Source organism: Oncorhynchus nerka, linkage group LG27 (assembly GCF_034236695.1).
Source record: "Oncorhynchus nerka isolate Pitt River linkage group LG27, Oner_Uvic_2.0, whole genome shotgun sequence".
NCBI classification, from domain to species: Eukaryota; Metazoa; Chordata; class Actinopteri; order Salmoniformes; family Salmonidae; genus Oncorhynchus; species Oncorhynchus nerka.
Genome location: NC_088422.1, coordinates 27,713,002 through 27,739,399, shown reverse-complemented (window position 1 = coordinate 27,739,399; position 26,398 = coordinate 27,713,002). Strand labels below are relative to the sequence as shown.

The 26,398-nt window shown below is 42.9% G+C and overlaps 2 protein-coding genes across 2 annotated transcripts in view; one reads left to right on the top strand and one right to left on the bottom strand.

Annotated features, from left to right (window-relative positions):
* The window catches only part of LOC115111522 (E3 ubiquitin-protein ligase DTX1-like), a 61,776-nt gene extending 44,357 nt beyond the window's left edge, over positions 1–17,419 (top strand). Inside the window, exons 4-10 of the mRNA XM_029637656.2 lie at positions 5,650–5,711; positions 5,865–6,026; positions 11,538–11,599; positions 11,750–11,899; positions 12,219–12,380; positions 13,227–13,316; positions 13,751–17,419. Coding sequence (XP_029493516.1) covers positions 5,650–5,711; positions 5,865–6,026; positions 11,538–11,599; positions 11,750–11,899; positions 12,219–12,380; positions 13,227–13,316; positions 13,751–13,975 — 913 coding nt within the window. The 3' untranslated portion in view covers positions 13,976–17,419. The remainder of the gene's footprint in view (positions 1–5,649; positions 5,712–5,864; positions 6,027–11,537; positions 11,600–11,749; positions 11,900–12,218; positions 12,381–13,226; positions 13,317–13,750) is intronic.
* A 3,726-nt stretch (positions 17,420–21,145) lies between these two features.
* The window catches only part of LOC115111521 (rasGAP-activating-like protein 1), a 38,171-nt gene continuing 32,918 nt past the window's right edge, over positions 21,146–26,398 (bottom strand). Inside the window, exons 19-21 of the mRNA XM_029637654.2 lie at positions 24,948–25,068; positions 24,421–24,494; positions 21,146–24,273 (exon numbers count right to left, since the gene is read on the bottom strand). Of these exons, the coding sequence (XP_029493514.2) occupies positions 24,125–24,273; positions 24,421–24,494; positions 24,948–25,068 (344 nt within the window). The 3' untranslated portion in view covers positions 21,146–24,124. The remainder of the gene's footprint in view (positions 24,274–24,420; positions 24,495–24,947; positions 25,069–26,398) is intronic.

Here is a 26,398-nt window from a genome sequence, read left to right as displayed (position 1 = left end):
AACAGTTAGACAGTATACATTGAAACGATACTGTCTTTCGGGCAGACACACTGACTTCACAAGGCCTAGTTCTGTGTAAGGGAATGTGTGGTGTTAGCAGCTCATGGAAGCACATCACTGAGGGGACAGGTGGCAGATTGATATTGCCCTTATCTCACCTGAGTGTGTGAAACAGGCTGGAGTGTACTATTGTGTGTGTGTGTGTGTGTGTGTGTGTGTAACAGCTGAGAAGTCCTGTGGTGATTTTTAAGGGCCCTATCCAATCAGAGGCCTGGAGTGGGTGGAGTGCTTGTTTCTCACCTCTCTGTGCAGTGGGCAGGAGGGAACTGTGAGAGGCTGTGGGGGAAGACTGTGAGAAAGACAGATAGAGAGAAAGGGGTGAGGTGGAGAACAACGTTTCCCAGGCAAGTAGCTCTACACACAAAGGAAGAGTGTGGTTAACAACAACACACACAGACATGTGAATACTGTCACACACAGACACGTGAATACCCTCACACACAGACATGTGAATACTGTCACACACAGACACGTGAATACCCTCACACACAGACACGTGATTACCCTCACACACAGACACGTGATTAACCTCAGACACAGACACGTGAATACCCTCACACACAGACACGTGAATACCCTCACACACAGACACGTGAATACCCTCACACACAGACACGTGATTACCCTCACACACGGACACGTGAATACCCTCACACACAGACACGTGAATACCCTCACACACAGACACGTGAATACCCTCACACACAGACACGTGAATACCCTCACACACAGACACGTGATTACCCTCACACACAGACACGTGAATACCCTCACACACAGACACGTGAATACCCTCACACACAGACATGTGAATAACCTCACACACAGACACTTGAAGACCCTCACACACAGACACATGATTACCCTCACACACAGACACGTGAATAACCTCACAGACACGTGAATAACCTCACACAGACACGTGAATACCCTCACACACAGATACGTGAATAACCTCACACAGACACGTGAATAACCTCACACAGACACGTGATTACCCTCACACACAGACACGTGAATAACCTCACACAGACACGTGAATAACCTCACACAGACACGTGAATACCCTCACACACAGACATGTGAATACTGTCACACACAGACACGTGAAGACCCTCACACACAGACACGTGAAGACCCTCACACACAGACACTTGAATGCCCTCACACACAGACACTTGAATGCCCTCACACACAGACACGTGAATACCGTCACAGACAGACTCGTGAATACCCTCACACATTTCAGCTAGTGCATTTATGGACAGATAACAGTAAAACCCACGCATATTGGACACAATACCTCTGTCGCCAATGACAAAGAATGCAGTTGAAATATTAACCTTGTGATAACATGTAAATGATCATAAGGTAGTCTAATTAACTCGTTTACTACCAGATAATTTCAGGCTTAGTTTCACTCTCCTCGAACATTGTGGTGGTTGTGACTTCATCGTGAATATCAGAGGGGGAGTAAAGACCACCCCCTACTGGTCTGTCTTGGCATTTCACATTTGCTTTTCATATTGAGTTTCCAATGGTTGTCACCTGCAATTCGCTTTCCAATTGGCCTTTACGCTTGATCTTCTGCTCCTAAATAAGAAATGTCATAACATGTATAAAAGCAACGTATAAAAACAACCCTACAACTAGTAACTTATTCTTCCAAATAGGAAGAAACTAGAGTGGATTTTTTTTTTATTGTACCTTTTATTTAACTAGGCAAGTCAGTTAAGAACAAATTATTATTTTCAATGACAGCCTAGGAACAGTGGGTTAACTGCCTTGTTTAGAGGCAGATCAACAGATTTTTACCTTGTCGGCTCCGGGATTTGATCTGGGCCTCTACGCCTATGTAGGCGCTCTAACCGCTAGGCTATCTGCCACCCCAGGTAGCCTAGGGGTTAGTATAATAAGGAGCATATCACCTTATTAAGTGTTTGAGGGATAGTTCCTAATGAACAAGGCCTCTGGTTCTCTGTCTATCTGCAGTGTACAGAGCACAGAGTTGCAGAGACACTTGCAGAGTTTGCTCCAGTCCTCTGTGATGCGAATTTGACAAAGAGACAGTTAGCAGGTGATTTTTGTCATTTCAACATCAGCAAGCCACTTCCTCATCTCAACTTCCTCCATTCACTTCCCCATTTGAGATCACAGATAAACCCAGAGATTGTTTGTGCTGTCTAAAAGATAGAATTGTTTTCATTTCTTTGTGTGTGTTCTGAAGATGAAGACACCAAAGGAGGAGGCATGGTAAGAGAGATCCTTTATACTTGCACTTCTAGCTCATTTAATTATGAAGCAGTTAATGGTACTATGCTGCCCAGCTCTCTGCCCTTGGCTGAGTGAGTAGGATTTGTTTTGGTGCTCATGTCTCCTTCTGTTAATTGATTAACGGTGTTGGACTGTTCAGACTGGAGAACTAGCTATCTGGTGAGAACAGGCCAGGGGAAGCAGCAGGGATTACACAGCCCTACCACTGCACTGCGTTGCTCTCCACTGGAGCCCTCAGCCCTGTCTCCATTAGATTGAATTAAAGGATAAATAACGGAATAAATTATGAAGGCCCATCCAGACCAAACCGATGAAATTGTATAGATGCTCTGTGTCATTATTGCTTATTTGTCTGTTTTGGGTGCTTTGTGAAGTGCATTACTCCTGCTGTTCTCTTTCCCTGGGCAGGGCCTGCCTGCCTCTCCCAGTCCTCCATCACATCAATATAAAATGAAGCATTTTTGTAGTTTTCTCCTCTTCTCCCCCTGTCTTCCTGGTGCAAGATAAACAGATGAGGAGATATAATGGCTCCGTCAGCATTTCTCTAACGGGGCCTAATTTGTTCTCTATCGGGAGGAAATCACATTGCTCTCAGTTTAATTAAGTCCTGCTCAGGTCAGGCTGGAAAGTCAGTCTGGGAGAGAGGTGAGGACAAGAGAGAGCAGAGAATGAAGAGAGGGCCAAGGGTTGACGGAACCAAGGCGATTAAAAGGTTAATGGGTCCTTACTAACTCATGGAATACGACAACACTCCTACAATACTGTAGCCTACACGCATATGTGTTCAGTGAACATGTGTACCTTGACTGTACATTTGTAAGGTACTTCCTCCCGGTAAAATCTGACCAGCAGCCTTAGTAATAGATGTAAATACAACTAAATGTTCAGTAGATCTTAGGAGCAAGTGTGAGGCCTTTAGGTTAGCAGCTGTAGACTCGTGACCATGGCCCTGGTGAAGGGGTGGAGGGAGGATGTAGGTCAGCAGTGGCCCAAACGCATGAGCCCCAGCTGCAGCTGCAGGAAGGACCAGGTCACTGGCCGCAGAAGAACTCCAGGGTTTTGTTAAAAGCTTAAAGTTGGAGTTACTAGCTTCCCATATTTTGAAATAAAATGTAGAAAGGAATGATGTTGGGTGTTTTTGCTCAGCAAGAGGTTATATGGTTGAATGATCTCATGGTGTTAACATGTAATGTTTACAAATGCTGTAGCACTGCCACGTGCGTGTGAGAGCGCTAAGGGCTCTTGTTGGATGTTGCTCTCTTCTGGTGGGAATGAGTTGTTTAATCATAAACAACGCCCTCCATGAAACGCCTGAATTATATATGTCTTTCAAGCATACATGGGACACACATGCACACAGCTGTCTGACATACACTACTGTTCAAAAGTTTGGGGTTATTTAGAAATATCCTTGTTTTTGAAAGAAACGCTCATTTATTGTCCGTTAAAATAACATCAAATTGATCAGAAATACAGTGTAGACATTGTTAATGTTTTAAATGACTATTGTAGCTGGAAACAGCTGATTTTTTTATGGAATATCTACATAGGCGTACAGAGACCCAATATCAGCAACCATCACTCCTGTGTTCCAATGGCACGTTGTGTTAGCTAATCCAAGTTTATCATTTTAAAGGCTAATTTATCATCAGAAAACCCTTTTGCAATTATGTTAGCACAGCTGAAAACTGTTGTTCTGATTAAAGAAGCAATGCAACTGGCCTTCTTTAGACTAGTTGAGTATCTGGAGCATCAGCATTTGTGGGTTCGATTACAGGCTCAAAATGGCCAGAAACAAAGCACTTTCTTCTGAAACTTGTCTGTCTATTCTTTTTCAGAGAAATGAAGGCTATTCCATGAGAGAAATTGCCAAGAAACTGAAGATCTTGTACAATGCTGTGTACTACTCCCTTCACAGAACAGTGCAAACGGGCTCTAATCAGAATAGAAAGAGGAGTGGGAGGCCCCGGTGCACAACTGAGCATGAGGACAAGTACTTTAGAGTGTCTAGTTTGAGAAACAGACAACTCACAAGTCCTCAACTGGCAGCTTCCTTAAATAGCACCCGCAAAGCACCAGTCTCAATGTCACCAATGAAGAGGTGACTCCGGGATGCTGGTCTTCTTACAAAAAATGTGCTTTTCTTTCAAAAACAAGGACATTTCTAAGTGACCCCAAACTTTTGAATGGTAGTATACATCAATGCTATAGTTTAGGTCATTACCCTGGCTTTCACGCTTCAAATCTCTACTCTACTACTCTGTGGCTTGGCCCTGCGTAGCACTACAATAGTTCCCCTGAGAGTGAGTGGAGATAAGGCAGGTCAGACCCAGAGTGTCCAGGTCACGTGGGCCTTTTATTTCTCCAGAGTTCATTGAAAGGATCCCCTGGCAAAGGATCACAGGACTCTACTCATATCAAAGCAGCATCTCGTTAGGGATTTTATAAGGGAGGTGCTGGAGAGAGAGAGAGAGAGAGGAGAAAGAGACAGAGAGAGAGATGGGGGAAGGGATCTCCTAGATCAATGGTATTAATGTTACATAACACCTTTGGGAAACTGAGAAAATGTATATCATTCTACTGTAATTAAGTGACATGCTTCTTGCATGTATTGAAATACTATGTAAGTTAATACAGTGTAATAATTCAGTCATACAAAGTTGCTGTCTTTTCTTTGCTACCGTTGTCTAAGCACTCAACTGTTTTGGTTGTGTTGACATCAAAATGGCTGCCTTTTCTTCTATGTGGTCCTCTCCATCACTGCAGATCAGTTGTTATTTTTCTTCACATAGAGTAGCAGAAGCAGCAGCAACAGAAGCTCAGTCTGCGGTCTCTTACCCTATCTTCTCTGACAGGTGACCTTTCTCTGCAGCCTGGTCTGCCCTGTGTGGGAGTGCCCTCTATTACCAGACTGGAGCTGAGGTCATGTTTTCTCAAAAGGCACTTACCAACACACACTCACACAGGCTCCTCATGACCAACATGCTTTGTGCACAGCTTTCTATCGCTTTCTATTTTAGATGTCTCTGAGAGTAAACAACCATCTGTGTCCTCTGTGTGGAGTGTGTGTTCTGAATCATGCCCTGGTTCAACAGTCAGTAGATAAGTCAAGCTGTCCTGACTGTGTTTGTGGTATAGCTAGTGTAGTACACGTGACCATGGACTATTCGCACAATGGCATCATATTCCACATCTGTAAGTGTGGCCGTTCTAACTGAGAATGTGCGGTTCTTAAAAAGTGTGAACTAACTGTAGTGTCATTATTTTTACTCTTTTGAAAACTTGATTTCATATGGGATGTTTTTCTCTCTGTAGGGTCCCTCCCCTCCCTGTTAAGAACCTTACTGTCTCTGGACCAGTTCACCCAGCAATTGCAGGTAATTGTTCTCCTCTTTTGCAATTAGAAATAACTTTTTTTTTCTCCGGAGGCTGCATTTAATTGAGTGCTTTAACTTTCGCATCCATTCTTACTCATAATAGTAAACCAACATGACTCTTTTCTTTATTGTATGCATGTGTGTCTATGCCAGGTATTACCGGTATCCTGATGTGTGCGGCTGGCCTGCCTGTGTGTCTGACCAGGGCCCCTAAACCCATTCTGCACCCGCCGCTCATAAACAAGAGTGACATGAAGCCTGTGCCTGGGGTCAACGGCATCCGCCGCAAGACCAAGAAGAAGCACCTCAGGAGAGGTCTGTATGTATGACAGGGAGGACTCTTAGGACCACTGGAGGGGAGAAGGGTCTGTCATGGAGCGTGAGACAGATGCTATTGAGACATTGAGATGTAAAGTAAATATCTTCTCTGGATAAGAAGGGAAAGGGAGGGCTAACAGTCACACCCACCACATTGAAATTAACAGAGCGTTTTCCACAACTATAATTGAGAGGAAGCTATTGTAGTGAGATGGGTTGATGATGATCTAGTGGTGAGATGTGTGGCTTTAGCTTTGGCGCTAGGCCAAAGTCTATTTGACGCTGTGGAAATTCCAGGCGATCCCGGGCAAGTTTTTGTCCTAATTGGTCAGTGAGGCTGTGGGTTTTCCAGCCCTGCATCACTCTGTTTACCCAGACCCCACCTCTATTCCATTCCTCTCTTCCCTCTATCCTTCCATCCCCGGCCTTAGACCCAGGCGGTGGAATTGGGATGGGATGACAACAAAGATTGATTAATGGGTCGCAGCCAATTGTTCCTGCGTTGGTGCAGCATAGCCCACATGGAGCAAGGCAGAAAAGGACAGATATTTGTGGTTATCCTGACCTGTTCTGACTGCCACTCAAAAGGAGGCTAAAGAGGCCTTTGATCCGGCTAATGAAGCCATTAAAAAGGCAGTGCCTGAAATGCATAGGAGAGAGTGGGGTAAGTTGAGCCAAATTGTTAGTTGAGTCATCCCTTGTTTCTAGGAAACCATACACGAAATGAATTGTGACCAAATATTTAGGAAGAGGTCATAATTTCATGGAGTCTGTGAAGGAAGAAACCACATGGCAAAGTGGTAAGCAAGTTAGGTCCAAAATATTGTTTTATACATCAGTTGAGGTCTCTATAATCTACAATATGAGGTTCTAAACCTAGGATGAAAGTGCATCCTTGTAGCTGTGTGGGCTAATATAGTCCAAATGTTTACCTTGGGGCAGTGGTGTAAAGTACTTAAGTAAAAATAATTGAAAGTACTAAACTCAGCAAAAAAAGGAACTTCCTCTCACTGTCAACTGCGTTTATTTTCAGCAAACTTAACATGTGTAAACATTTGTATGAACATAACAAAATTCAACAACTGAGACATAAACTGAACATGTTCCACAGATATGTGACTAACAGAAATGGAATAATGTGTCCCTGAACAAAGGGGGGGTCAAAATCAAAAGTAACAGTCAGTATGTGGTGTAACAGTCAGTACCAGCTGCATTAAGTACTGCAGTGCATCTCCTCCTCATGGACTGCACCAGATTTGCCAGTTCTTGCTGTGAGATGTTACCCCACTCTTCCACCAAGGCACCTGCAAGTTCCCGGACATTTCTGGGGGGAATGGTCCTAGCCCTCACCCTCCGATCCAACAGGTCCTAGATGTGCTCAATGGGATTCAGATCCGGGCTCTTCGCTGGCCATGGCAGAACACTGACATTCCTGTCTTGCAGGAAATCACGACACAGAACGAGCAGTATGTCTGGTGGCATTGTCATGCTGGTGGGTCATGTCAGGAAGAACCTGCAGGAAGGGTACCACATCAGGGAGGTGGATGTCTTCCCTGTAACGCACAGTGTTGAGATTGCCTGCAATGACAACAAGCTCAGTCCGATGATGCTGAGACACACCGCCCCAGACCATGATGGACCCTCCACCTCCAAATCGATCTCGCTCCAGAGTACAGGCCTCGGTGTAACGCTGATTCATTCGGCGATAAACGCGAATCCAACCATCACCCCTGGTGAGACACAACCGTGACTCGTCAGTGAAGAGCACTTTTTGCCAGTCCTGTCTGGTCCTGCAACGGTGGGTTTGTGCCCATAGGCGACGTTGTTGCCGGTGATGTCTGGTGAGGACCTGCCTTACAACAGGCCTACAAGCCCTCAGTCCAGCCCTTCTCAGCCTATTGCGGACAGTCTGAGCAGTGATGGAGGGATTGTGCGTTCCTGGTGTAACTCAGGCAGCTGTTCTTGCCATCCTGTACCTGTCCCACAGGTGTGATTTTTGGATGTACCGATCCTGTGCAAGTGTTGTTACACATTTTCTGTCACTGCGAGGACGATCAGCTGTCTGTCCTGTCTCCCTGTAGCATTGTCTTAGTAAGGACATTGCAATATATTGCCCTGGCCACATCTGCAGTCCTCATGCCTCCTTGCAGCATGCCTAAGGCACGTTCACGCAGATGAGCAGGGACCCTGGGCATCTTTCTTTTGGTGTTTTTCAGAGTGAGTAGAAAGGCCTCTTTATTGTCCTAAGTTTTCATAATGGTGACCTTAATTTTTATTTTTTATTTTTTATTTCACCTTTATTTAACCAGGTAGGCTAGTTGAGAACAAGTTCTCATTTACAACTGCGACCTGGCCAAGATAAAGCAAAGCAGTGTGACACATGCAACAACACAGATTTACACATGGAGTAAACAATAAACAAGCCAATTTAACAATAAACAAGTAAATGACACAGTAGAAAAAAATCAAGTCTATATACAGTGTGTGCAAAAGGCATGAGGAGGTAGGCAATAAATAGGCCATAGGAGTGAATCATTACAATTTAGCAGATTAACACTGGAGTGATAAATGAGCAGATGATGATGTGCAAGTAGAGATACTGGTGTGCAAAAGAGCAGCAAAGTAAATAAAAACAGTATGGGGATGAGGTAGGTAGATTGGGTGGGCTATTTACAGATGGACTATGTACAGCTGCAGCGATAGGTTAGCTGCTCAGATAGCTGATGTTTAAAGTTGGTGAGGGAAATCAAAGTCTCCAACTTCAGCGATTTTTGCAATTCGTTCCAGTCACTGGCAGCAGATAACTGGAAGGAAAGGCGGCCAAATGAGGTGTTGGCTTTGGGGATGATCAGTGAGATATACCTGCTGGAACGTGTACTACAGGTGGGTGTTCTTACCGTGACCAGTGAACTGAGATAAGGCGGAGCTTTACCTAGCATAGACTTATAGATGACCTGGAGCCAGTGGATCTGGCGACGAATATGTAGCGGGGGACAGCCGACTAGAGCATACAGGTCGCAGTGGTGGGTGGTATAAGGTGATTTGGTAACAACACGGATGGCACTGTGATAGACTGCATCCAGTTTGCTGAGTAAAGTATTGGAAGCTATTTTGTAGATGACATCGCCGAAGTCGAGGATCGGTAGGATAGTCAGTTTTACTAGGGTAAGTTTGGCGGCGTGAGTGAAGGAGGCTTTGTTGCGGAATAGAAAGCCGACTTTATTTTATTTTGGAGATTTTTAATATGAGTCTGGAAGGAGAGTTTACAGTCTAGCCAGACACCTGGGTACTTATAGATGTCCACATATTCTAGGTCGGAACCATCCAGGGTGGTGATGCAAGTTGTGCGTGCGGGTGCAGGCAGCGAATGGTTGAAAAGCATGCATTTGGTTTTACTAGCATTTAAAAGCAGTTGGAGGCCACGGAAGGAGTGTTGTATGGCATTGAAGCTCGTTTGGAGGTTAGATAGCACAGTGTCCAAGGAAGGGCCAGAAGTATACAGAATGGTGTCGTCTGCGTAGAGGTGGATTAGGGAATCGCCCGCAGCAAGAGCGACATCATTGATATATACAGAGAAAAGAGTCGGCCCGAGAATTGAACCCTGTGGTACCCCCATAGAGACTGCCAGAGGTCCGGACAACATGCCCTCCGATTTGACACACTGAACTCTGTCTGCAAAGTAGTTGGTGAACCAGGCGAGGCAGTCATTAGAAAAACCAAGGCTATTGAGTCTGCCAATAAGAATATGATGATTGACACAGTCGAAAATGATGTACTTTCTACTCCATACTTTTACCCTGACACCCAAAAGTACTCGTTACATTTTGAATGCTCAGCAGGACAGGAAAATGGTCTAATTCACACACTTATCAAGAGAACATTCCTGGCCATCCCTACTGCCTCTGATCTGGTGGACTCACTAAACACATGCTTCCTTTGTAAATTATGTTGCAGTGTTGGAGCATGCCCCTGCCTACCTGTAACTTTTTTTTTAAATAAGAAAATTGTGCCATTTGGTTTGCTTAATATAAGGAATTTTAAATGATTTATACTTTTACTTTTGATACTTAAGTATATTTTAGCATTTACATTTACTTTTGATACTAAAGTATATTTAAAATGATATACTTTTAGACTTTTACTCAAGTAGGATTTTACTGGGTGATTTCACTTTTACTTGAGTCATTTTATATTAAGGTATCTTTACTTTTACTTAAGTATGACAATTGGGTACTTTTTCCGCCACTGCCTTGGGGTAAGTTGAGCCAATGGCTATGATACCCCATACAAATAATGATCACATTTAGTCCATTGTATGCATAATATGCATAGTATTTTTGCAATGTGTCATGCATATGAACTCAAGATGACATCATCATTCTCCGTGTATACAACCATAAAGCAGGAGTATGGCCCCCCTTGAGGTTCTTGAGGTTCTTGAGAGAGCAGCCAAGGAAGTGAGAGAAGGGAATAAGTCCAATTCGAGCTGCAGCAAGGGATGATCAAATAGACTGAATGACACTGAAGGAAAAAAAGAAAATGAGAATGTACCTGTGTGAAAGTGAGGCTATGATAGAGTAGCAGAGGAACACAAGGTCACATTGAGTCTGAGATACTATACATATCAAGAATTTCACAGACCGTTTCATAGGCTTAGTAGCCTCAAATGCAGAGAACTTGCCTACGGATGGTCACATTGAAACAACAACTGGTCAAGAAATGGAAGGGGAAGTGATATTGAACAGATAGATCTATATCTGAAAAGAATGTGGGTATACAGTTAAGATACAATATACCACACCCCCATTCCATGAATTCAACTTTGACCTACCAGCACCATCACCCACTGTCACAGGACATCATCACCCACTTACCCAACCTATGCTCAACTTACTCCATACTTAGGGTAAATTGTGCCAAGCTATGTTTTCAAAACGGTTGTTTACATGAATTCTGATTACTTCCAGAGACACACAACATCCTGAAAGAATACTATATTTTCCTTGACGTAGTCATACTGAATGTAAAAGATGTCTCAACTTACCCCACTCTCCCCTAACTCAAACCTTCTCCATCTCTCTCTGTCTCTCTCTCACCCTCTCCATCCATTAATCACATTGTCGCTCTCGTTTTTCTGTCTCTTTCTCTCTTCCTGTCAGCTATGCTAGCTTGGTTTCACTCTGAGATTAGCCTAGTGTGTGGGTGATGGCTCATTGTTCTGTGTCACTTTGAAGGTGACCTCCTCTTCAACATCACACACTGTATTTATTCACCCACACTCTCTCTTCTTGGACTGGTCTCATCACAATCAAGCAGGGCTAATTTAGACCCAGACCAGTCACTGGGTTTACCTATTGCTCAAATAGAAGTCTCTTTATGTAGATCCATCTAGTCATCTTTGGGTCTTCAAAGGACAAAATGCATCTGTCTGCGAATAATGATTGTGTGTGAGTAAGTGTTTTTTGTTCCTTTCAACCACATGCCTTCAATGTTGTGTTTGATTGCAAGGGAAAACCCCAGAGGATGTGGTGCGGCGATACACAGAGAAAGTGAAAGTAGCCCCTGATGAGGTAAGGAGAGTCCTGGATGACACACACGTACACAGTTTTAATACAGTTTGTAATCATTATACAGTGTATTATTGCTATGCATCCCAACCCTACAGTAACATGCAGTAGCTCTTATGGTCTAACTGGTGCCCACTCACATTCCCTTCCCAGGACTGCACCATCTGCAGGGAGAGGCTGGTGATGTCGTCAGGCTACGAGGGTGTCAAGGGCATAAAGCCAGAGGTGGTGGGCAAACTTGGCAAATGTGGGCACATGTACCATCTGCTGTGCCTGGTTGCCATGTACAACAATGGCAACAAGGTGAGAAGGCGCATACGTGCCAGCGCTTGTTATTGTATCATAATATTATATTGTATAGTAGTGGGTGAAATTGTAAAGTAGTGGGTGAAATTACACCCCCCCTTTGATGTGATGGGGTATGCTATGATAACAATTAGATTAGATTGATATCAAACTAATCGGAAGCGGGTCTTACTCTGCTAAACACAGTTCATGGTCATTTTAAAAGTCAATTAAGGACAGAAGAAGGATCGCTGTCAAGAAACCAACTCTAGATTAGATTACATTTGTTTGATTAGATTAGTTATGAATATTGAACATTGAATCTGTCCCTATCCAGGATGGCAGTCTGCAGTGCCCCACTTGTAAGGCTATCTATGGGGAGAAGACAGGCACACAGCCCCCTGGGAAGATGGAGTACCATGTCATCCCCCACTGCCTGCCCGGCTACCCAGAGGCCAAGACCATCCGCATCGTCTATGACATTCCTGCTGGCCTACAGGTCACCACCCTCATATCCTCCACACTCACACAGTCCACTCATCCACTGGCTCTCCTTCTTAAGTCTATTCTCTTCCATCTACGGTGCTATAACACTGCTGTGTCTGACATGAGGAGGCTTCAGAGGGTATTTGATAACGTGTTTCGTGTTGCTCAGGGGGTTGAAGTGTCCCTAAGCCGTGTGACTGCATCCTCATAAAGAGAAAGAGAGAACGATTCACCTCCTCTCTTTGCAGGGAGAGGAGAGGGCTGCATATTTCATCCTTTCTGCAGAGCTGAGCTTTAATAGAGTCAATAAAGTGACCTTTCTACCAGAAGAGCAGGCTGAGCATCCCTGTGCAGGGGAGAGAGAGGCTGGGGCTGTCTGTCCCCTGTCATCCACACTGCAGCAGAACAACATGCCACGGCCCACTCACAGTGCCCCTGCACACCACTCACACTCTTCACTCCCCCCTTTTAACACATCTACACTGACAGCTGTACTCTGTGTAAGAAAGTCATGATATAGTAATGATACAGTACATTCTGAAGTAGAGTGGAGTACAATGAGTATGGTGTGGCATGTCAACACATAAGACCTGCATCACACAGCATGACAGTTAATTGGTTGTTTTACAGCTTTTATAAAGAACATGTTTCTTGATGAAAGGGGGAAAGGGTTCATTTGGGAGGGGCAGCCATTTCCCTAAAAATTTATGCTTTAAAAGAGTGCAAATAAAGCCACCAGAGTAGTCAGACTACGAATATACAAGCTCGTCCCGGGGGCACATTTGACATTTCCCTCTTGGCTGAATGTTAATTGAAAGAGAAAAAGAGGGGTTGTGACTGTTTCTGTCCTTTTCACCAGACCACAGAGCATCCCAACCCAGGGAAGAAGTTCAGCGCTAGGGGGTTCCCCCGGCACTGCTACCTCCCAGACAATAACAAAGGCAGGAGGGTAAGACTTACAGTATTATCTATCTGTATATGGGAAGAACAGTTCTTCAAAATACATGATGTAGTAGGCAGGTAGCCTAGCGGTTAAGAGCATTGGGCCAGTAACCGAAAGGTCGCTGGTTTGAATACCCGAGCCGACAAGGTGGAAAAATCTGCAGTTCTGCCTTTGAATAAGGCAACAACAACTACTCCCCGACCGCAGATGATGTGGACGTCCATTAATGCAGCCCCCGTCACCTCTCTGATTCAGAGGGATTGGGTTAAATGCGGAAGACACATTTCGGTTGAATGCATTTAGTTGTGGAACTGACTAGGTACTGTATCCCAATTCCCTTCCATACCCCCCTTGAATGAACTAGAAAGAGAGATGGTGATTACAGTGCACTGTGAGCTGCTGTATGTCATCTACCTGGGCTCTCATCTGTCTGTCCCCAGGTCCTGAAGCTCCTGATCATGGCGTGGGACCGCCGCCTCATCTTCACCATCGCCACGTCCAGCACCACGGGAGAGTCAGACACAGTGGTGTGGAATGAGATCCACCACAAGACAGAGTTTGGCTCCAACCTGACGGGGCACGGCTACCCAGACCCCAACTACCTGGACAACGTTCTGACAGAGCTGTCAGCCCAAGGGGTGGGACAGGACAACCTGAAGGACTGAGAGAGGCCCAAGAGGACCACCTCCCATATCCATATCTGACAGGGCCTCTGAATGAGGATTCAACATGCAGGCCAGATAGCCGTCTTTTGCTCCCCACACCCAGAACAAACCTACAGACCCTCATGTTCTGTATGTGGGCAAACTAATATATAGCAAATGACATAATAATGACACGATAACGTCATGATTGTGTTATACTGTTATTTGCATTTACCTAAACATAAGTGTAAAACTTTTCCGACTGATGTCTCTTTGTCCATGCCTTGAGCAGGTGTGTTTTGCCAAAATTTCAACCTGATAGTTTAAAGGAATGTAAAGACAGGATTTAAAACTGATCTCAATGTGTACTGGCTATTGTGGGGTTTAGACATTGATGCACATCAACAGTCATTGATTCCTCTGAGACAGGATATTGAACCTCCTCTTCTGTACTGACATCATGGCATTGGAGGAGATGTCTGTTAATGTTCACCACCGAAACATATGGCCCAGAGTTTGCATTGAATGTTGACCGCATAACTGCGACTTTTGCTAAACAGTTGGCTAGGGCTCCAAAGGCTCTACATGTCTGGCCACATTTATTCAACTTTTTTCAGATGTGCATTTTTGAAAGAATAGGGAAGTGATTTATCAAGTTGTAGTTGGTGTTTGTGTGGAAATCTTCAGGAGAATTTTAATATGCAGAATTTACTTATATAATTTGAAAAGCATGGTTGCAATTCCAGATCAGAATTGCATTAGTCTAATTCACACCAAATCTACACAGTTGAACTTATGACATCAGATGTGGTTGCTAGTGAGAGTCTTTTAAAAGTGAGGCCTATTGCTAGTTTTAGCTTGGTGGTTTTCCACACCAAAGCTGTCTGTAGATCTGAGTGGACGGTCACGGCTATGTGATTCTCAGAAAGGAGAGAGGACATCTCTGATTGGCTACACAGGGCTGTTTCACAGGGCTTTGCGCCATTGGCCAATGAGTCTATTGATTGTTCAAATGCACCACCTGACAGAGAGCCAGTCAGAGGATCTGAGGACCCAGCCGTCTCACAGTAAATGTCTATTCTAATGGTGTGCCAACCAGAGAGGATGCCTTTGGAAGTGAAACCTGATATAGGTACATACATAAGCATCTAACCGACCAGGTAGATGTTTGTTAAAACAGTATGCTCCTTATTGATATTAACTCATCCATTTTAATGAGTGGAGATGTTGGTATGATCCAGAAGAGATTCTTGTTGAGGTTTTTATGGTGCGCCACCCATTTCACAGGGTTTGATCCTTTAAATGCTTTTGAATATCTTCGACTGAATCATAGTCTTCCGTAGCACTTTGAGGCAGCAGTTTGCTTTAATTAACCCTTTCATTTTTGGAAGATGTCTTTAAATGTATTGGCTACTATAGCTGCTGTTTTTTATTTTCATGTTTATAAACGTGTCTTGTATTGCTTCAAATATATATACAGTATATATCTATACATTTGCAAATGTGATCTACCTTTAAATGTACATTTATGCTCAATTTGAGTCATATGGTATAAGTTTAATTTATTTTTATACTCTTCTATATAAGAAAATAAACATTCACATCTCCCCGCCCACATATCTATATACACACAGAAACATGTCAAATGAGTAGATCACATCTGGCATATGTGATTTGCCAGTATGTCAGGGACTGTTGAAATGTGTATGCTAGGTTATGAGCGTCTTATACTGTATTAGCAGTAGTCTTAGCGTTTGCTGCTGTTGTTAATGTAGATTCTGTGAAGTGGAGCCTCTGAGAGATTCAGTAAGTACAGCAGTTCCTCTTTATTATTGGCTGGGGGGAGTTTAGCAGCATGACGTCGACCCTATACCCCAGATGGGTCATTGACCATAGAATTCTAATTCTGTTATTTACCTTGTATAACCTAAGAGAACCACTAGGAGGATACTGTCAGTACCTCAAACGGGTGAGAATGAAAAACAAGAGCCATTTGGTCTTTTCATTTCTTCTTTATCCTTTTGCAAGTTGACACATGTTAAGCTTTTTGTCACCCTCGTAATAGGGAAAAACATGAAAGAAATGATTTCAGTCTTATCAGGGAATTTTCCATTTTAAGTGAGACTCATTGAGTTGTACAGGGAAAATGTTTTCAGTTAATATGTCAAGACCAGATCATGCTCAGATTTCCAGTCTCCAAATGCTTACATATGTACCTGTAATATTAATCAAACATTTCATTGTCTAGGCCTCCTCAGCTTTTCAGGTGTGCACATACAGTCCGTATATGTTCAGTGGTCTGTACATGGGAGCTTAATTGTGAGCAGACATTTTATGGTCTAGTTTTGGACAGAGGAATAGAATTTATGCAATTATATATGCGACCAATTTGTACCTTATGTGTAGCAGGAGGGATCAGGAGGTGTTGGGGACAGAAGAATGGATGTTCAACATTCTGTAAGGCGTGTCCATTTGTGACCAAAGGAGACAGTGATCCAAAGGTATAGCTCAAATTCTCCATATAGGAGAACACATATTTTTGATGTATTTTTTAAAAGATTGATTGTTTTCAATTGAGCATTCATAGTGTGCAACATTGTTATATTACAGTAATTAAAGAAACATTCCATACGATTCTCCATAGCATATATTGATTAGGTGTGGCATCCTTTCTCATGAGGAGTTTACCTCACAATCATATTGAAAACATTCAACAGCATATTGCACTTATCTGTGTACACAGATATGTCTGCAACAAATTGGTGTGTGTGTGTGTGTGTGTGTGTGTGTGTGTGCGCATGTGTGTGTGTGCGCATGTGTGTGTGTGAAAATGCTTGGTTTAAACTTCTAAAATATTCAAACAGTAGACATTTGGGGGCTGAAATTTAAAAAATGTCATAGAAGTGCATGTTACTCAAGATGTCAACAAGTCTGCTGACAAGGCAAAAATGTTCTAGGTGAAAAATGTTATGAAGTCATTAGAGATGTCATCGAGCTGTGTCCTGTGTGGACTGGCATGGTGGACTGCTCCATACTTATCTGTGTGTTTTGATCTCTGAAGAGGGTTTGATGGAAAGAGATGAGCATGAAATAGCACTTTGCTGCTCCTCTCTCTGTTTCACATAAAAGGTCATCAGGTCATCATCTGCATTTTCAATGCCGATTTTTTTTTACAGACAAAATGTCAGAGAACAATGTGGTTATGGTTTAACATTCACATTTCATTTCTCATCAGAAGCAACATATTACATATAAAGCATTCAATTAAACACACAAAGAGAAATGGAGATTTGAAGTGTAAAATAAAATGAATGACAAAAAAATAAAGGCAAGATTAGAGACATTGATTAGACATTAAAGGGCTCTGAATCTGAACCAGTCTTTATTGGATTGGGATGATTTTGTTGCATGTTTGTTTGTTTCATGTGGAAAATAAATGTGCCCTCAACGGGGTAGTTTGTTTGACCTTCTCTCTCTCCTCTCGTTCTTTACTGTCTTTCGTTACCACCATGTCCTCGTCCTTTTGCTCTTCTGTTCCCCTCTTCTCCGGGCTGCCCTGTGCTCTGAGCATCGTTATGCAGTCAATTTTGCTTTATGGTCATTTTCTGTCACTGGCTGATAAATATTGGTGATGTGTGAGAAAGATGGGGGTTGGGTATGCATGCATGCAGGCACTGGCGTGAATACTAAAACAGATATACCCCAGTCCTCCTGCTTCCCCTCGAGACCTGGAGGAACAGCTTGTGGAGCTGTCATGGGAGGTCTCCCTGGTAATCCCGAGGACAACCTATGGTGTCTGTCACGGGGTGCATCTCCCCTTTTCCAGTCCTAGCCGTGACACAGCAGCTCAGATGGTCTGACACCTCAGACCCCCTCCCTCCCAGCTGAGGCCCATTCCTCTCATCACTCACCTCCATCACCAAGGAAGGTGTTAACCCTATCAGTCCTGAGACCTCAGCAAAAAACAGCTTTTCATTTATCTGACTTTCATTTATCTGTCCTTACATTTAGCTTCACAATGAAGTGTTTTACTATTTTCTTTTCAGGACAACCAGAGCAAAAATACAACACACATTTTTTGGACATAAACCGTTGTATTAGTGCTGAGCACAGGGGGTTGTGGGGGTGCTGCCACCCCCTGTGCTTCACAGTTGGAATGGTGTTCTTCGGCTTGCAAGCCTCCCCCTTTTTCCTCCAAACATAACAATGGTCATTATGGCCAAACAGTTCTATTTTTGTTTCATCAGACCAGAGAACATTTCTCCAAAAAGTTTGTCCCCATGTGCAGTTGCAAACCGTAGTCAGACTTTTTTATGACGGTTTTGGAGCAGTGGCTTCTTCCTTGCTGAGTGACCTTTCAGGTTATGTCGACATATGGTTTTACTGTGGATATAGATCATTTTGTATCTGTTTCCTTCAGCATCTTCACAAGGTCCTTTGCTGTTGTTCTGGGATTGATTCACACTTTCGCACCAAAGTACATTCATCTCTAGGAGACAGAACACATCTCCTTCCTGAGCGCTATGACGGCTGCGTGGTCCCATGGTGTTTATCCTTGTGTACTATTGTTTGCAAAGATGAACATGGTACCTTAAGGCGTTTGGAAATTGCTCCCAAGGATGAACCAGATTGTGGAGGTCTTAAATTTTTTTCTGAGGTCTTGGCTGATTTCCTTTGATTTTCCCATGATGTCAAACAAAGAGGCAATGAGTTTGAAGGTAGGCCTTGAAATACATCCACAGGTACACCTCCAATTGACTCAAACGATGTCAATTAGCCTATCAGAAGCTTACATAACGTTCTGGAATTTTCCAAGCTGTTTAAAGGCACAGTCAACTTAGTGTATGTAAACTTCTGACCTACTGGAATTGTGATACAGTGAATGATAAGTGAAATAGTCTGTAAACAATTGTTGGAAAAATGACTTGTGTCATGCACAAAGTAGATGTCCTAACCGACTTGCCAAAACTATAGTTTGTTAACAAGAAATTTGTGGAGTGGTTGAAAAACTAGTTTTAATGATTCCAACATAAGTGTATGTAAACATCTGACTTCAACTGTATATACACAGTACCAAGCCAAAAGTTTGGACACATGTTTTACTATTTTCTACATTGTACATAGTGAAGACATCAAAACTATGAAATAACACATATGGAATCATGTAGTTACCAAAAAAGTGTTAAACAAATCAAAATATGTTTTATATTTGAGATTCTTCAAAGTGGCCACCCTTTGCCTTGATGACAGCTTTGCACACTCTTGGCATTCTCCCAACCAGCTTCATGAGGTCGTCACCTGGAATGCACTTCAATTAAAGGTGTGCCTTTGTCAAAACCCCTCTGGGATATGTGACGCTAGCGTCCCACCTGGCCAAAAGCCAGTGAAAATGCAGAGCGCCAAATGCAATAAATTACTATACAAATCAAACTTTCATGAAATCACACATGCAAGATAGCAAATTAAAGCAACACTTGTTGTGAATCCAGCCAACACAAATGGTTCTTTTGTTCGATTAATTCCGTCGATATATATCCAAAATGTCCATTTATTTGGCGCGTTTGATCCAGAAAAACACTGGTTCAAACTTGCGCAACGTGACTACAAAATATCTCAAAAGTTACCTGTAAACTTTGCCAAAACATTTCAAACTACTTTTTTATTACAACTTTAGGTATTTTTTAATGTAAATAATCGATAAAATTGAAGACGGGATGATATGTGTTCAATACAGGAGGAAAACAAACTGTAGCTAGCTTTCTGGTCACGCGCCTCTAACAAACAGTACACTTCAAGTTACCCTCGTTCAAGATGGCCGTACTTCTTCATTACACAAAGGAAAAACCTCAGCCAATTTCTAAAGACTGTTGACATCCAGTGGAAGCGATAGGAACTGCAAGAAGGATTCCCAATGATTCCCAATGGATTCCCAATGAAAACCCATTGTAATGAGTGACCTCAAAAAACAAAATCTGAATGGTTTGTAACTCTGGGTTTCCCCTGCTAAATAAGTTATGTTATACTCACAGACATGATTCAAACTGTTTTAGAAACTTCAGAGTGTTTCCTATCCAGATCTACTAATAATATGCATATCTTATCTTCTGGGGATGAGTAGCAGGCAGTTGAATTTGGGCATGCATTTCATCCAAAATTCCAAATGCTGCCCCCTATCCTAGAGAAGTTAAAAGGTAATATGTAACATGTATTCCCTTCTTAATGCTTTTGAGCCAATCAGTTGTGTTGTGGCAAGGTAGGGGTGGTATACATAAGATAGCCCTATTTGGTAAAAGACCAAGTTCATATTATGGCAAGAACAGCTCAAACAATCAAAGAGAAATGACAGTCCATCCTTACTTTTGGACATTAAGGTCAGTCAATCCGGAAAATGTCAAGAACTTTCAAGCGCTATGATGAAACTGGCTCTCATGAGGACCACAACAGGAAACGAAGATCCAGTTACCTATGCTGCAGAGGATACGTTCATTAGTGTTATCAGCCTTAGAAATTGCAGCCCAAATAAATGCTTCACAGAGTTCAAGTAACAGACATCTCAACATTAACTGTTCAGAGGAGGCTGCGTGAATCAAGCATTCATGGTTGAATTGCTGCAAAGAATTTCTGCAAAGAAGCCACATTATTGGAACACCAATAATAAGAAGAGACTTGTTTGGGCAAAGAAACACAAGCTTTGGAAATCTGTCCTTTGGTCTGATGAGTCCAAATTTGAGATTTTTGGTTCCAACCGCCTTGTCTTTGTGAGACGCAGATTAGGCGAACGGATGATCTCCGCATGTGTGATTCCCACCATGAAGCATGGAGGAGGAGGTGTGATAGTGTGGGGGTGCTTTGCTGGTGACACTGTCAGTGATTTATTTAGAATTCAAGGCACACTTAAACAGCATGGCTACCACATCATTCTGCAGTGATACGCATCCCATCTGGTTTGCGCTTAGTGGGACTATCATTGTTTTTCAACAGGACAATGACCCAACACACCTCCAGGCTGTGTAAGGGCTATTTGACCAAGAAGGAGAGTGATGGAGTGCTGCATCAGATGACCTGGCCTCCACAATCACCTGACCTCATCCTAATTGAGCTGGGACGAGTTGGACAACAATGTGAAGGAAAAGCATTGTAAATTCAAAAGGTTTTTCAGTGTGTGCATGAACACAGATTCAAACTAAGTAGTAGCGGTAACATTACATTTTACTCAATATTTCCAATACAGTTCACAGTAATACAGCTGATGTTACCACCAATCTGTAACCATCCGCTTTGTGCATGCAATCATTTTGTGTCAGCAATATAAAATGTAAGCTCATTTTCTAAATTGCAGCCCTCTTTCAACAAATAACAAGTCAACCAGCAACAATCAATATTTGTCCGGATTTGAACTTGAGAGGCGGCTTAATGAAATTCAGCGGAATTCAACAGTAGTCTATAATAACCTTCTAAAGATAGCCAGCCAAGTTAAATACAATTTACTAAACAGATTACAATAATAGGTCACTAATCTACTCGGATATCAGTAACATATAATTTGATAACAGTGTAATTGTAACAATCCAATACGCTTAGCTTTTCTTTCTTGAATCGACAAGACTGATAAAAAAAAACCTTCCTTGTCACTAATTTAAAGAAAGTACTACTAAATTAAAGACAGTACACAATTTACCATGGCAACAAATGCAGTTTGGCATTTGAATCATCTCCCACACCTCCACAGAAAGCATTTTCAATGGTGCACGCCATTCCACGAAACTCATCTCACACACTTGGAGTTTGACAACTCATCAATGTGCAAGAACACACATCTCTACTCCTCTGAGCTTAGCTCAAAACCAGCAAACTGAATTTGGTCAAAATTGGAAATACATACATGTATACAAAATATAAGGTATGGCTAAGACAGGATACGGTCAAACGGCTGTGAGTCGATATCATTAGCTCTCTACAGAGGGTGATGGGACCCTAACTAGAGTAGAACAGAAATGATCTACATATGTTCAATTCCATTCATTACAAAAGAATGACAGTTACTGTATGACACATCACTCAAAATCAGCTGTCTTAAAATGACTTCAAATACAATGACCTGAGAACAGTAAACATGCCACTTGATCTACTGTTTAATATTGTCAGTAGTACTGCTTCAAAGACACGTTTTTACCAATTAACCAATCAACTGTGGACCATGTAAAATATGTTTTTCATATCAAAGCCACAGAGTTTGAGTTACTTCCCATAAATCCACGGAGCAACAGCACCAAACACAAGCTTCACTATGGCAACAGTGAAAACAATATACTAATAGCAAACAAGTGACTATTCAAGCAATTATGGCGTGTGTGTCATTGTATTAATAAAAAACACTTACTTAGAAATCTCACAGGGCATTACCCTCATTGATATGAACACCAGCACAATCTTACTACAACATTGTGGATGTTATCAATTGAAATATATAAATTAGAGAGTAAAAAACCCATAAATAAAAGCAATATCCAAATAGCATACATTCAGGTAGATCCATCTAAAACTAGAGTAGATTTTGCATAATCGTCCTCCAAGCTATGGGTCGTTACATGAAAACAGTGCCTTTTGGAGCCCCTTGATATTCTAATTAGAAATTGTGCACCAATATTGAATTTTAAAAGCCTGTTATATTAAATGAAGTACCATTTAATATAGACCACATGGATAATTCAATAAATCCAATTTGTTTTATATGAATAAATACTTGCTAAAGTGCCAAAATTCAGCACGTTGGCATGTCCCTCCGTCCCTACCCTCTGTGACTTCTAGGGAGGTCCCTCCGTGTCCCCTCTGTAACTTCTAGGGAGGTCCCTCCGTGTCCCCTCTGTGACTTCTAGGGAGGTCCCTCCGTCCCTACCCTCTGTGACTTCAAGGGAGGTCCCTCCGTGTCCCCTCTGGGACTTCTAGGGAGGTCCCTTCGTGTCCCCTCTGTGACTTCTAGGGAGGTCCCTCCGTGTCCCCTCTGTGACTTCTAGGGAGGTCCCTCCGTCCCTACCCTCTGTGACTTCTAGGGAGGTCCCTCCGTGTCCCTTCTGTGACTTCTAGGGAGGTCCCTCCGTGTCCCCTCTGTGACTTCTAGGGAGGTCCCTCCGTCCCTACCCTCTGTGACTTCTAGGGAGGTCCCTCCGTCCCTACCCTCTGTGACTTCGAGGAAGTTTTTTACCCACTTAACCCCAACATTTCTCCACATATTCACCATCATTGTAAAGCCCTAGTTATTGTTGCTCTGAAAAAGTCATTTCTGAAGATGATTATTTATTAGTGTTACCCATAGACAGGCTAGAAATGTTGTAACAACAAATATATACAAATGGGAAGCCTGCATTCAATTGCCACTCCCTGTTTCATTCCCCCTGTCAAAAGGGGATTTATGGCTGATTTTAAGATGAAATTTGCAACCCTGTTGTGGTCAACCCTGTTACTTTATTTGACATTTAAAAGGCACTTACTATAGCAATTGTTTTAATTGAACCTCTTGAGATGGGAAAACGTGTGCTCTTTATGACAGAATGCTAAAATGAGGTGAAATCCAAAGTTTAAATTTTTTTTTTTTACCAAGTTACACTTCTTAAAAGGCACCGAATTGCTGGAACGACCCATATAATGATTTGAATATAAACAAAATTCTTCACATTTCACAGACGCTGGATGCAGGGCAGCACTGCATTCCTTGATACAATAATGCAGTACCACGGAATGACACACTACATGCGTGCCCCTGCTTCAGCTCAGTTCCACATAACAGTTTGTGTCCTGCTCAATCGATAAGAACCCAAGCTTTGGGAGAGTAGCAGAAGTTTATGTGGCAGTTCATCTGAATGCAAGACCTGTGGCAATCAGTTATTTCACTAGATAACTTCTCCGCCACAGCTGAAAACCAGTGTGTGTGATATCAAACATCCCAGGAAAAGGATGTTACAGAATGGGTATCCTCTTCATTCTGGCTTATGAAGAATTAATCTGGATGAGAAGAGAGTTCCTCTAGACATCACATGTAACAGACAACATGACAGGGAGCAGGGAGAGGCTGCCTTCCTTCTGTGGTCGCTTAGTTTTCCCACTCCATTGAGTCTGATACAGGACTCTGCTCTCCCCTTCAGACCCGGGCTCAGGCCCCAGGGAAGGCCCAATCTAGGGGGTCAGGATGAGGCTACCAGCCTCCACTCTTTCCTGCCGCTGGAAGGTGGCATGGGCCTGCTCCAGATCCAGAACCACTCCAAGTAGCCGAACCGCTGCAGCCTGCCTGTGCTTCAGGAGCTCCACGCTACAGTCTGCTCCATCTGGGGGAGAGAGAGAGAGAGATTTGAAGCAACGTGAATGCTTTAAATGACAGTACAAATGTCTAGGGAACTAACCTCTCTGACAGCTAAGGTGTTAAAACTGATCGAACTGCATATTAAAAAGGCACTGCTTTGACAGTCTCTCACCAGGGAGCCGCCCAGAGTTCACTCTATTTTCTTCCTCTGTGGTCATCTCAGCCTCCACCTCCACATACTGTTTCCTGTTAGCACACAGCACAGGACAGCACAGGGCACAGCACAGCACACTCACATTAACACACTGAGCAACATGTTTATCAATGTTAAACAGTGTGTAACAAAGTATGAAAGCATTGTTTGAGAGAGGCTGAACATAGTCCACACTGATGTGTTCCTGAGTGACAGGCTATATTCTAATGAATAAGAGTAGTCCTAGTGTTACAATGTAGACCCCTTATGACAAGTAAATGAACTGCACCCTGTCTGTCTGTCTGTCTGTCTGTCTGTCTGTCTGTCTGTCTGTCTGTCTGTCTGTCTGTCTGTCTGTCTGTCTGTCTGTCTGTCTGTCTGTCTGTCTGTCTGTCTGTCTGTCTGTCTGTCTGTCTGTCTGTCTGTCTGTCTGTCTGTCTGTCTGTCTGTCTGAGAAGGTTTATCATAGCCTCCAAATGTCTCATGTCAAAGTGTATTCCACTGACCTGAGCTTGTCTCTTCCCTGAAGAAGCTGTTTGTAGATGGTCTGGGTCTCTGCGTCTGGATCTAATGGGTCACTCCAGTCGCCCAGAGTCACTGCGGAGTGAGTGCGACTGCAACCTGAAGCTGAACAAAAGAGAGGGGCCATACAGTGTATTCACTTTTCAAATTTTATATATAACATTTTTCACCTTTATTTAACCAGGTAGGTCAGTTGAGAACAAGTTCTCATTTACAACTGCGACCTGGCCAAGATAAAGCAAAGCAGTGTGACAAAAACAACAACACAGAGTTACACATAAACAAACTTAAAGTCAATAACACAACAGAAAAATCTATGTACATTGTGTGCAAATTTAGAAGAGTAGGCAGGTAAGGCAATAAATAGGCCATAGAGGCGAAATAATTACAATTTATCATTAACACTGGAGTGATAGATGTGCAGATGATGATGTTCAAGTAGAGATACTGGGGTGCAAAAGAGCAAGAAGATAAATAACAATATGGGATGAGGTAGTTGGTTGTGCTATTTACAGATTGGCTGTGTACAGGTACAGTGATCGGTAAGCTGCTCTGACAGCTGATGCTTAAAGTTAGAGAGGGAGATATAAGACTCTCCAGCTTCAGTGATTTTTGCAATTCGTTCAAGTCATTGGCAGCAGAGAACTGGAAGGAAAGGCGGCCAAAGTAAGTGTTGGCTTTGGGGATGACCAGTGAAATATACCTGCTGGAGCGCGTGCTACGGGTGGGTGCTGCTATGGTGACCAGTGAGCTGAGATAAGGCGGGGCTTTACCTAGAAAATACTTATAGATGACCTGGTGCCAGTGGGTTTGGCGACGAATATGTAGTGAGGGCCAGCCAACGACAGCGTACAGGTCACCGTGGTGGGTAGTATATGGGGCTTTGGTGACAAAACTGATGGAACTGTGATAGACTGCATCCAGTTTGCTGAGTAGAGTGTTGGAGGCTATTTTGTAAATGACATCGCCGAAGTCAAGGATCAGTAGGATAGTCAGTTTTACGAGGGTATGTTTGGCAGCATGAGTGAAGGAGGCTTTGTTGCGAAATAGAAAGCTGATTCTAGATTTAATTTTGGATTGGAGATGCTTAATGTGAGTCTGGAAGGAGAGTTTACCGTCTAACCAGACACCTAGGTATTTGTAGTTGTTCACATATTCTAAGTCAGAACCGTCCAGAGTAGTGATGCTAGTTGGGCGGGCGGCTGCGGGCAACAATTGGTTGAAGAATATGCATTTAGTTTTACGAGCATTTAAAAGCAGTTGGAAGCCACGAAAGGAGTGTTGTATGGCATATGGATCGTTTGGAGGTTTGTTAACACAGTGTCCAAAGAAGGGCCAGATGTTTACAGAATGGTGTCGTCTGCGTAGAGGTGATCAGACAATCACCAGCAGCAAGAGCGACATTATTGATATATACAGAGAAAAGAGTCGGCAC